Source organism: Cetorhinus maximus, chromosome 2, assembly GCF_964194155.1.
Source record: "Cetorhinus maximus chromosome 2, sCetMax3.hap1.1, whole genome shotgun sequence".
NCBI classification, from domain to species: Eukaryota; Metazoa; Chordata; class Chondrichthyes; order Lamniformes; family Cetorhinidae; genus Cetorhinus; species Cetorhinus maximus.
The window spans coordinates 184547845-184560720 of record NC_135880.1 but is presented as its reverse complement, the minus strand read 5'-3'; the positions used below and the strand labels follow the sequence as shown (position 1 = coordinate 184560720).

General features: G+C 44.8%; 1 protein-coding gene across 2 annotated transcripts in view; it reads right to left on the bottom strand.

Moving 5' to 3' along the window:
- The window catches only part of LOC144668435 (ADAMTS-like protein 1), a 746250-nt gene that overhangs the window by 53750 nt on the left and 679624 nt on the right, over nt 1-12876 (bottom strand). For both annotated transcript variants that reach the window (XM_078530487.1, XM_078530496.1), the window contains 2 exons: nt 5670-5823; nt 3315-4455 (listed from right to left, as the gene is read on the bottom strand). In XM_078530487.1, coding sequence (XP_078386613.1) covers nt 3315-4455; nt 5670-5823 — 1295 coding nt within the window. The remainder of the gene's footprint in view (nt 1-3314; nt 4456-5669; nt 5824-12876) is intronic.

The window sequence follows — 12876 nt, the reverse complement described above, 5'->3', positions numbered from 1 at the left end:
CCCTGGTAATAGACACCTTGGCCCGGGGAAACAAGTCTTCCCTGTCTACCCTATCTAGGCCCCTCATAATTTTGTACACCTCAATTAGGTCACCCCTCAGCCTCCTCTGTTCTAAGGAAAACAACCCCAGCCTATCCCATCTCTCCTCATAGCTGCAATTTTCCAGCCCTGGCAACATTCTTGTAAATCTCCTCTGTACTCTCTCTCCAGAGCAATTATGTCCTTCCTGTAATGTGGTGACCAGAACTGTACACCAAATTGCAGCTGTGGTCTAACCAGAGTTTTATACAGTTCCATCATTACATCCCTGCTTTTGTATTCAATACCTCGCCTAGTAAAGGAAAGCATTCGATATGCTTTCTTGACCAGCTCGTCCACTTGTCCTGCCACATTCAAGGACCTGTGATCATGTACTCTAAGGTCCCTCAATTCCTTAACCCCTCTCAATAACTTCCCATTTATTGAGTATTACTATGCTTTGTTTGCCCTCCCCAAATACATTACCTTGCACTCTTCTGGATTGAATTCCATTTGCCACTTCTCTGCCCGTTCAACCAAACCATTGATATTATTTTGCAGTCAACAGCTATCTTCTTCACTTTCAACTACATGGCCAATTTTTGTGTCATCTGCAAATTTCCCAATCATGCCTCCCACATTTCCATCTAAATCATTAACATAAATACAACAAACAGCAAGGGCCCCAACACTGACCCAGTGGAACACCACTGGAAACCATTTTACATTTGTAAAAACATCCATCGACCATTACCCTTTGTTTCCTGTCGCTGAGCCAATTTTGGGTCCAACCTGCCACCTTCCCCTGTATCTCATGAGACTTCACTTTCCTGACCAGTCTGCCATGTGGGACCTTGTCAAATGCCTTACTAAAATCCATGTAGACAACATCCATTGCACTACCCTCATCAATCCTCCTTGTTACTTCCTCAAAAAATACTATTAAGTTAGTAAGACATGATCTCCCCCTAACAAAACCCTGCTGACTACCCCTGATCAATCTGTGCCTTTCCCAGTGACAGTTTATCCTGTCTCTCAGAATTGATTCCAATAATTTTCCTACCACCAAAGTCAGGCTGACCGGCCTATAATTTTTTGACCTATCTCTCGCACCCTTTTTAAATAATGGTACAACATTAGCAGACCTCCAATCCTCTGGTACCTCACCTGTATCTAGTGAGGATTGGGAAATGATCCTCAGGGCATCCGTTACTTCCTCCCTGGCCTCCTTTAACAACCTGGGATACAATCCATCTGGCTCTAGTGATTTATCCACCTTCAAGGATGTCAGTCCCTCCAGTACATCCTCTCTCATTCTACTTATTGTATCTAATATTTCACACTCCTCCTCTTTAACTAGAATGTCTGTATCATCTCACTGCTTAGTGAAGACAGAGACAAGGTACTCATCGAGAACCCTGTCCACACATTCAGCATCAACCTACAAGTTACCATGTAAATCTCTGATAGGCCCGACCCTTTCCTTAGTTATTCTCTTGCTCCTAATGCTCTGGTAGAACATCTTAGGATTTTCTTTGACTTTACCCGCCAATATTTTTTCGTACCCTCTCTTTGCTTTCCTAATTTCCATTTTTACTTCATCCCTGTACTTTCTATACTCCTCTAGGCTTTCTACAGTATTAAGTCTTTTGTGACTATCATAAGTTTTCTTTTTCTGCTTAATCTTGGCCTGTATGCTTTTGGATAACCAGGGGGCCCTAGATTTGGCAGTACCACCCTTTTTCTTTTTGGAAACATGTCTACACTGTGCCCGTAGAATCTCGCCTTTGAATGCCTCCCACTGATGACAGCTTTTCCTCCTAATAGTTGTATCCAGTCCACTCTGGCCTGCTTACCTCCCAGCTTTGTAAAATTTGTCTTCCCCCAATTTAGAACTTTTATGCCTGTTCTATCTTTATCCTTTTCCATAATGATGCTCAATCGAACTGTATTATAGTCACTATCTCCAAAATGGTCCCCAACTGCTACTTCATTCAAGTTACCCAAGGGTGGTGGAAAAGGAGATGATCAAAGATTTCAAAATGAAATTGGTCAGTTTTGTTTCCTTTCTTTTGGTTAGTTTTAAATCCCTTGCGCATTGGTGATGACTTATTTTGGAGTACCTTCTTCCCTCAACCAACAAATTATCTTAATATACACTTGGACTACCTGGGAAAATGTTATATACATCTGACCTAATTGTTCCAACCAGGTGTCCAGGATGCACACCAAATTCCAGCTCTTTCCTGGTTGAAAACATGTTTCTGCCAAAGCACTAACTGTCGTAACTGTGGGTTTCAACCCCCAATGGGCAGTGAGGCATGGTGCAGACTGTGGAATGTTTAAACACAAAATATTATTAACAATAGAATGTCAAATACAGGTAGGAGATAATGTTAAAGGTTCAAATAAAGGAAAAGTGAAGAGAGAGAATAAAGAAGAAAAGCTGATTACAGATAGAATAGAAGGAAAGTTTTAGAATTACGGTCAAGTCTACATCAATTTTTATTGTTTATTTGAGTAAATAAAATTAATAAAATTACAAAAGTCTGAGCTATTAATTTCAGTCGTTCTTGTACGTGTTTCTGTCCAGTCACCTAGTAACCAGCTCAGTGACATTTCAGCACATCGGGAGCTGGGACTTGAACACCTATGGAATCAGTGTGACAAATGCTATTGGTTTGGTGTGAAATCTGCCTCATCAGGTGTTAGTGAGCATCTGGTACCTCTAGCTAAAAGGCAAACATTAGTTGGTGAACTGTTTTAAAACTTACTGTTAAATACTGTGTGGTGTTGCTAGCTGTGAACTATCTATTTTTAAATTTTCTTTTAGATAAAGAATTTGAAGCCCAAAGTTTACAGTTCAAAGTGTACGTTGTAATGAAGCAATTGACATCACTTCTGGTTATGTGAATCTCTGCAGCACAAACTATTGTTGGCTATGTGCCAAACCCAAATCAACAGCTATAAAAAAAAGTGTTGTGAATTAATTAACTTGGCAAAATCATCATTTGTTTAACAGTTTTGAACTGGTAAGATTTTTCAAAAACATTATTACTATTACAACAAGATTACACTAAATCTGACACTCGACTGTAATTACTGCAATGTCAGGTGATGACTCTGAACCATCTGGAATATTACCAGCTTGTGATGTACCCAATTCATTGGAGTTGTTAGTGTCTGAGGGTTCAGATACACGTATGAAGAGGATGAACAGTGATGAATGCATCAACACATTTACTAATAACCAACAGCCCAACCACTATAAACATACTGAACAAAACTGATCTTACCTGTGGCTGGATTTCAACATTTGGCCATTCTTTGTCCAGCTAATGACAGGTTTTGGGTTTCCTTCTGTTTCACACCTCAACACCAATTTATGGGTCCAGTCAGTCAGCAATATTGTGTGTCCCACATCAGCAATGACCTCTGCTGACAGAGACAGCCCTTTGTCATTGGTCTTTTGCAGTATTACTGGTGCCTTGATTAACTCTTTAGATGTATGAATAGATTCCTTAGAACTGGACCAATCCACTGAGGATAATTTTGATACTCCGTGATCATTGGTAGCAATTTTATGGAAAGAAGGTTTCACCGAACTGGTGTCCGAGTTTCTCTCCCCATGTTTCTGTTTGGATTTATTGGTATCCGGTTGGCCCTTGGAAATCTCAGCAACTAACTGGCCAATAATTTGAGTAGCATAGACATCCTTCAGATCATCAGTCTGCTGTGATATGGCCCTCCTAATTTCATCCAATCTTACCTGATCTATTACGTATGTTAATGGAATGATAGACTCCATGCTAGCATCCTCTACAGATGTGAAGTCCTTCTCTGTGGATCCCTGGGACTCCCTTGAATCTAGGCTTTCTTGAGACCAACCTTTTATCTCCAGGAGTTTAAGAATAATTCCATCATATTGACTCTGGCAGTTTAAGAAGAATTGATTTTTGTCCGCCTTGCTACCATTCTTCTTCAAACCCGGCAGATATTTGTCCTTGGGACTTAGTGCTTCGTTTGAAATTCCATTCCCGATGCCTGCTTCCTGGATACTGGACGGTGACTCAATCAGTTTGTTGTTGTTTCCAATTATTTTAATCACAAAATTATCACGCACAACCCCAGCTACACATGTATAGGTGCCAATATTTACTGGCTTCAGATGATTTATTTTGATATAACCTAAATGAGTGACAGTGACATGGGGAGAGCTTGACAAATGTTTTCCATCTTTCTCCCATGTTATCATGGATTTCCGGAATCTTCTAACAGGACACCTAATGACCACTGATGTTTTGGGAAGCAGGTATGCCTGCCCACCAGTGGCAAACTGCAGTTTCCTTTCTTTCTTTAACTGAACATATACTTTTCGAAGGCCCAGTATATGAGGTCCTTGGTGATGGGGCGGTTTGAATTCCTTTCTGTTCATTCCTACAGCCAAAAAACAGACATTCAAAGCAAATTACACTTGAGCAGAAAAACAGTGGATTTTCTTGTCTAAAGCTTTACTGGTTTGAATGATCCAGCCACAAGGTGAGTGCACATGACCCCGCAATAGGAAACTTGCCTAACTGAATCAGGCACGGAGGAAATCTTAACTTTCGCTGATCAGTAGGAATGGAGTGCTTCATTTCCTGAAACAGATGTTAGGCCCCAAGGGCCTAACACTTGGACCCTTCTGAAAACTGAGACAGGCTCAGGATCCTGCAGTAGCCCCCAACACCAACCACAGGTAGGAACTTAAAACTTTTGTTTTATGTGAAACTCCTTCCTATGGATTGAGGTGTAACCTGTGTTTGGCTGATTCCATAGTAGTTGTGATCAGTATTCCCCTCCATAGCCCACTCCACCCTCCTACATCACCGCCCCCCCCCACCGCCCTCCCAACCCCTGCCACCCCCCATACTGGGATCCTTCCAAAGGCTTCGACTGCTGAGGTGCTCTTGGGTTAGAGGTGGGGGCTGTTGGGGGGTGTGACCTGTAGCTTGTTCTGGCTATTCAGATGATCTGACACCAATTTGCAGCTATTTTCATAACTAGCTTTGGACATATGCTGCCTCTGTCCAGAAATGGCACTGATTTCTAACTCACCCTGTCAGAGGAATGCCCTGGCCAGGTGTGAATGCAAAAACACTTGTATGCACAGGAACAACAGAAAACGTGCATCAATTGTCAGACCCTCAGCTCTTTGACAAGGCAATGTACAGGAATATTAATTACGTTTAAAGAAATTGGTATATTTGATATCTCCAACAGACCAATCAGAAAATAATATTGATGTGGTCACTGGATAAGTGCTGAACACGACCACCCTGAAAGGTTGGAAACAGAGTTAGTTTAAGAGTAAATGAGGGTGGTAAAATAATGCTTGATCATAAATATTAAAATAGTTGTGAAATCAGAACAGTTGAAAAATAAATATTGAGGTTTGTATAGGTTTGCTTGAAAGAAATAATTGAATGCTTTTGGAATTTTTATCTCATTATATAGAAAACTACTGCAGAAAGTCATCATAGATGGAATTGTCCTGAAACATTCTTGTACTTTAAAACTAAAATTGCTAATTTCTGTAATTTCAGTTTATAGACTTAAATGCAATGTTTTAATTATTCTGAAATGGTAAAACAGGAAATTATTAAACTTACTGGTACAGGGCAGGAAGGAGCAAGACCTCAGCAATAGTGGGCGAGGCAGGTGGGAGCAATCAGAGTTGTTTAGAGTGACGGGAACGCCATCTCTGCTCATTTTCCTGCAAATCACATCACGTCCCTGTGTAGCTTCCCCACAGGTTGCGGAACACTAGTCACATGGGATAAAGGGCAGTTCTCAGTTACATCATCAATAACAACAAAGGCCTGTAACCTACAGAATCTGTTTGCAGGCTGCAGTTATTGCATCAAGGCTGGCACATCGCAATGAACAATGATCAGATAAATTAACATTAAATCAGAGATTCAAATAGGGTTCTGAAAACCCTTTATCCCAAGAGTTATGCTGGGATGGAATCTGCAGGTGTTCACCCTACTGGAATAGGGAGTGCCAGTCACAGGGCACCTCCAATTTCTTTGTGCCCCATACATCTGCGTGTCTGCCAAGGCAAGGGGCTTGTCCAGACCCTTCAATACCCCAGCAGGTCCCCTTCGACTACCGAGCATGGGGAACAATGGAATTAAATCCTGCCTAATCTTCCAGGCTGTTCCTATTGTAAATCAGGTGTCCAATCAAACCCAAGCCTGTACAGACCTATTTCTGAGAAATAATTATAAATGTTAACAAACTGTGAACTATAACTGTTACTGAAAGAGAAGTGTATGTGTCAAAGTAACGAATGAAGTCATTTTTTCAAATCTTCCGAGGAACCTGACTGATGAGGTGACCATGACTTTCCAGTAGTACCTGAACATCTTATAATAACAATACAAACTTAAAATAACTTCATGTTCTGGTGTAAAAAATAGCACCAACATCAACTCAGATATAAACAAAGTCAATTGTTCCAAGTCTTCATAGAATTGTAGTTATGTTACTTTATGTATACATATATAAATACAGTTTATAACAATGTGAAATAGGGTAAATGATACAATCATGTTACAAAATACCTGAAGCCCAATGAGAATAATACTGAACAATTGACCAAGTTAACAGAGCAAATAACATGAGGAGAGTGCAAGAGGACAACCCTAGGGCAGGAAGTCAGCAGCACCTAGAGGACAGTGCGAGAGGAGGACCGAAAGAGCGGGAGTTTTCATGTGAGGGAGTGGAGCGGGAGCAGAGCGGCTGTATAAAGAGCAGGAGTGGAGTTTACCTGTGAGGGAGCAGAGCGGCTGTATAAAGAGCGGAGCGGAGTTTACCTGTGAGGGAGCGGAGCGGCTATATAAAGAGCGGAGCGGAGTTTACCTGTGAGGGAGCGGAGCGGCTATATAAAGAGCAGAGCGGAGTTTACCTGTGAGGGAGCGGAGCGGCTATATAAAGAGCAGGAATGGAGTTTACCTGTGAGGGAGCGGAACGGCTATCTAAGGAGCAGGAGCGGAGATTACCTGTGAGGGAGCGGAGCGGCTGTATAAAGAGCGGGAGTGGAGTTTACCTGTGAGGGAGCAGAGTGGCTGTATAAAGAGCAAGAGCGGAGTTTACCTGTGAGGGAGCAGAGAGGCTGTATAAAGAGCGGGAGCGGAGTTTACCTGTGAGGGAGCGGCTGTATAAAGAGCAGGAGCGGAGTTTACCTGTGAGGGAGGGGAGCGGCTGTATAAAGAGCGGGAGCGGAGTTTATCTGTGAGGGAGTGGAACAGCTGTATAAAGAGCGGGAGCGGAGTTTACCTGTGAGGGAGCAGAGCGGCTGTATAAAGAGCGGGAGCGGAGTTTACCTGTGAGGGAGCAGAGCAGCTGTATAAAGAGCGGGAGCGGAGTTTACCTGTGAGGGAGCGGAGCAGCTGTATAAAGAGCGGGAGCGGAGTTTACCTGTGAGGGAGCGGAGCGGCTGTATAAAGAGCAGGAACGGAGTTTACCTGTGAGGGAGCGGAGTGGCTGTATAAAGAGCAGGAGCAGAGTTTACCTGTGAGGGAGTGGAGCGGCTGTACAAAGAGCAGGAGCGGAGTTTACCTGTGCTGGAGCGGAGCGGCTGTATAAAGAGCGGAGCGGAGTTTACCTGTGAGGGAGCGGCTGTATAAAGAGCGGAGCGTAGTTTACCTGTGAGGGAGAGGAGCGGCTGTATAAAGAGCGGAGCGGAGTTTACCTGTGAGGGAGTGGAGCGGCTGTATAAAGAGCGGAGCGGAGTTTACCTGTGAGGGAGAGGAGCGGCTGTGTAAAGAGCGGAGCAGAGTTTACCTGTGAGGGAGCAGAGCGGCTGTATAAAGAGCAGGAGCAGAGTTTACCTGTGAGGGAGCAGAGCGGCTGTATAAAGAGCAGGAGCAGAGTTTACCTGTGAGGGAGCGGAGCGGCTGTATAAAGAGCAGGAGCGGAGTTTACCTGTGAGGGAGCGGAGCGGCTGTATAAAGAGCAGGAGCGGAGTTTACCTGTGAGGGAGCGGCTGTATAAAGAGCAGGAGCGGAGTTTACCTGTGAGGGAGCGGAGCGGCTGTGTAAAGAGCGAAGCAGAGTTTACCTGTGAGGGAGCGGCTGTATAAAGAGCGGAGCGGAGTTTACCTGTGAGGGAGCGGAGCGGCTGTATAAAGAGCAGAGCGGAGTTTACCTGTGAGGGAGCGGAGCAGCTGTATAAAGAGCAGAGCAGAGTTTACCTGTGAGGGAGCGGCTGTATAAATAGCAGAGCGGAGTTTACCTGTGAGGGAGCGGAGCGGCTGTATAAAGAGCAGAGCGGAGTTTACCTGTGAGGGAGCGGAGCGGCTGTATAAAGAGCAGAGCGGAGTTTACCTGTGAGGGAGTTGGTTCTCACCCAGACACTCGGCGGTGCTGGAATTTGAAATGGGTGCCGTCAGGACAAGCTAGAGAGATGATTGGTAGGTAGGGGGTAGAGTTGTTTTTTTCCACTTTAAAGCGACATTACAGAAGGTCAGAATCTCAGCATTTTTTTTAAGAAAAGCTAAATTGCTACTTGGCTTACACTTAAGGAAATAATCTTTTAATTAAAACAAACAAAAAGTATGGCAAGGGAGCCCAGCCCCATGTTTTGTCCGGCCTGCAGCATGTGGGAATTCTTGGACACTCCTTGCAGTCTGGGTGACCACATGTGCAGTAAGTGCCACTGGCTTGGCCAGCTTGAACAACGGGTTTCAGAGCTTGAGCATCAGCTGGAGACACAGCAGTGCATCCGCGAGGCTGAGGGTTACATGGGTAGCATGTTTTTAGATGTGGTCACTCTGCAGCTTAAGGAAGTGCAGTCAGAGGGGGAATGGGTGACCACCAGTCAGAAGAAGGGAAGCAGGTAGGAAGTCAGGAAATCCCCAGGGTGCATCTCACTCAAGAACCGTTTGTCTGTGTTGGAAAATGGTGAGGGTGAAGGTTCCTCTGGAGAGTACAGCCAGAGGCAAGTTCACGGCACTGTGGGTGGCTCAGCTGCGCCGGGGGGGGAAGGAGTAAGAGTGCGAGAGCAATAGTGGTAGGAGACACAATAATGAGGGGTGCAGACAAGCACTTCTGTGGCCATAGATGTGACTCCAGGATGGTGTGTTGCCTCCCTGGTGCCAGGGTCAAGGATGTCACAGACTGCAGGGCATTCTAAAGAGGGAGGGCAACAGTCAGAGGTCGTGGTTCACATTGGTAGCAATGCCATGGGTAGAAAGAGGGATGAGGTCCTGTAACAAGAATTTAGGGAGCTAGGTGGTAGATTAAAAAGCAGGACCTCAAAGGTTGTAATCACTGGATTACTCCCTATGCCACATGCTAGTGAGTATAGGAACAAGAGGATAGAGAGGATGAATGTGTGGCTGAAGAAATGATGCAGGAAGGAGGACTTTAGTGACCTGGATCACTGGGTCTGATTCTGGTGAACGTGGGGCCTATACAAGTCGGACAGGTTGCACCTGAATCTGAACGGGACCAACATCCTTGCGGGGACGTTTGCTAGTGGTTGTTGGGGGGAGGTTGAAACTAATTTGGCAGGGGAATGGGATACAGAGTGGACGTACAGTAGGGGTGATGCACAGCCAAATATAGAAGAGAAACTAAGTCAGTCTGGAAGGCAGAGCAAGTATCGACCTGTAAAGGCACAAGGGAATAATGCAAGGCTGGATTGTATCTATTTTAACGCAAGGAGTCTTACAAGTAAGGCAGATGAATTGAGGGTGTTGATTAACACATGAGAATATGATATTGTTGCTATCACAGAGACATGGTTGAGGGAAGGGAAGGGCAGGACTGACAGCTCAATATCCAGGGTATAGAATCTTCAGGCGCGACAAGGGGTTGGGGGGGGGGGCGGGGTATTAAAAGAGGAGGTGGCATAGCACTATTGATCAAGGAGTCAATCACTGCAGTAACGAGGGATGGTATCTTAGAAGGTTCCTCAAATGAGGCCATATGGGTAGAACTTAAAAACAAAAAGGGGGCAGTCACTTGGCTGGGAGTGTACTATAGGCCTCCAAACAAACAGTCAGGGGGAGATAGAGGAGCAGATATGTAGGCAAATCTCAGAGAAGTGTAAAAATAATAGGGTAATAATAGTAAGGGATTTCAACTTCCCCAATATTAAATGGGATAGTCTTAATGTGAAAGGCTTAGAGGGGTTGGAATTCTTAAAGTGCACCCAGAAGGGCTTTTTGAGCCAGCACATAGAAAGTACTACAAGATCTAATCTCAGGGAATAAAGCTGGGCAAGTGAGGGAGAGTACAGAGCCAACATATTCCAGTAAAGACAAAGGGTGGGACCAACAAATCCAGGGAACCCTGGATGTCGAGGGACATACAGGATTGGATAAAGAGAAAAAGGGAGGCTTATGGCAGATACCGAGGGCTCAAAACAGCAGAAGCCCCTAGAGGAGTATAGAATGTGTAGGGGGGAACTTAAAAAGAAAATTAGGAGAGCAAAAAGGGGGCATGAAAAAACATTGGCAGGTAAAATAAAGGAAAATCCAAAGTTATTTTACAAGTACATTAAGAGTAAGAGGATAACTAGGGAAAGAGTTGGGCCCATTAAGGACCAGAGTGGTAATTTGTGTGTGGAGCCGGAAGACTTCGGGCAGGATTTTCCCATTGGCGAGCGGGGGGCAGGGCCTGCTTGCTGACGTGTAAAATGATGTGCGGTGATGTCGGGTAGAACTCCCGATGTCAACGCGCCCCATTTAAATTTTCAGGAAGGTGGGGGCGCAGTAAAATCAGCTGCGCACTCGCCGACCTGTTAATGGCCAATTGAGGCCATTGACTGAGTAATTAGACTAATTAATGGACCTGCTCGTCCAACCTTAAGGTTGGTGGGCAGGCCAGGGACCCCGGCGCTAACTAGACAAAGCACCAAACCCCATCCACGGGTGGGATGAGGTTTCATGTAGATTTTAAAACATTTTAATAAAGTTTTTGTAAAAATTATTGACATGTCCCAACTCAAGTGACAGTGTCACAGGAGGGGACAAGTCAGGGAAATTTTATTTTTCTATTTTTAGCTTTTTTACATTTAGAGCCGATCTCCCTGAGGCTGCACTTAGCCTCAGGGAGATGAGTACGCTCTTTCGTGCGCATGTGCGAAAGAGCACACTCTCCATTTTGGGATTTCTGATTTAAGTGCGCCTGTGCGCACCTGCCATTCAACTTCACCCCCAACGGGGGGGAAATCCTGCCCTTAGGGTTCTAAATGAATACTTTGTGTCGGTGTTCACAAGCGAGAGGGACGATGTGGGTATGGGAATCAGGCAGAAGGACTGTGATATGATTAAATAAATTGGCATAGAAAGGGAGGAGGTCCTAAGGGGTCTGGCAGGCTTAAAAGTAGATAAATCTCCAGGCCTGGATGAAATGTATCCCAGGCTGCTGAGTGAGGCAAGGGATGAGATAGCAGGGGCACTGGCAAAAATTTTCAATACCCCTCTGGCCACAGGAGAGATGCCAGAGGACTGGAGGACAGCCAATGTGGTACCGTTATTCAAGAAGGGAGGTAGGGATAAATCAGGGAACTACAGGCCAGTCAGTCTAACCTCAGTGGTGGGGAAACTATTGGAAGCAATTCTGAGGGACAGAATTAATCTACACTTGGAGAGGCAGAGATTAATCAAGGACAGTCAGCATGGTTTTGTTAAGGGGAGGTCATGTTTGACCAATTTGATTGAATTTTTCGAAGAGCTGACCAGGTGTGTAGATGAGGGCAATGCATTTGACGTAGTCTACTTGGACTTCAGCAAGGCTTTTGATAAGGTCCCACATGGGAGATTGATAATGAAGGTAAGAACCCATGGGATCCAAGGCAAGTTGGCAAATTGGATCCAGAATTGGCTGAGTGGCAGGAAGCAGAGGGTGATGGTCGAGGGGTTTTTTTGTGACTGGATACCTGTGTCCAATGGGGTTCAACAGGGATCGGTGTTGGGTCCCTTGCTGTTTGTAGTAGATATAAACGATTTAGACTTGAATGTAGGAGGGTTGATCAGCAAGTTTGCGGATGACACGAAAATTGGTGGGGTGGTAAATAGTGAGGAGGATAGCCTTAGATTACAGGACGATATAGATGGGATGGTCAGATGGGCTGATCAGTGGCAAATGGAATTTAATCCAGATAAGTGTGAGGTGATGCACTTGGGCAGGACAAACAAGGCACGAGAATACACGATGAATGATAGGACCTTGGGAAGTACCAAGCATCAGAGGGGCCTTGGTGTGCATGTCCACTGGTCCCTTAAGGTAGCGGGACAGGTAGATAAGGTGGTTAAGAAGGCATATGGGATACTTGCCTTTATTAGCCGAGGCATAGAATATAAGAGCAGGGATGTTATGCTGGAACTGTATAAAATGCTGGTTAGGCCACAGCTAGAGTATTGCATGCAGTTCTGGAATCCGCATTATAGGAAGGATGTGATTACACTAGACAGAGTACAGAGGAGATTTACCAGGGTGTTGCCTGGGCTGGAGAGTTTTAGTTATGAGGAGAGATTGGATAGACTGGGGTTATTTTCCCTGGAGCAGAGGAGATTGAGGGGGAACATGATTGAGGTGTATAAAATTATGACGGGCATAGATAGGGTAGACAGGAAAGGACTTTTTCCTTTGGTGGAGAGATCAATAGATAGGGGGCATAGATTTAAGGTAAGAGGCAGGAGGTTTAGAGGGAATGTGAGGAAGAATATTTTAAACCAGAGGGTGGTGGGAATCTGGTTTCACTGCCTGAAAGGGTAGTAGAGGCAGATACCCTCATAACATTTAAGAAGTATTTGGATGTGCACTTGTGATGCCATAGCATACAAGGCTATGGGCCTAGTGC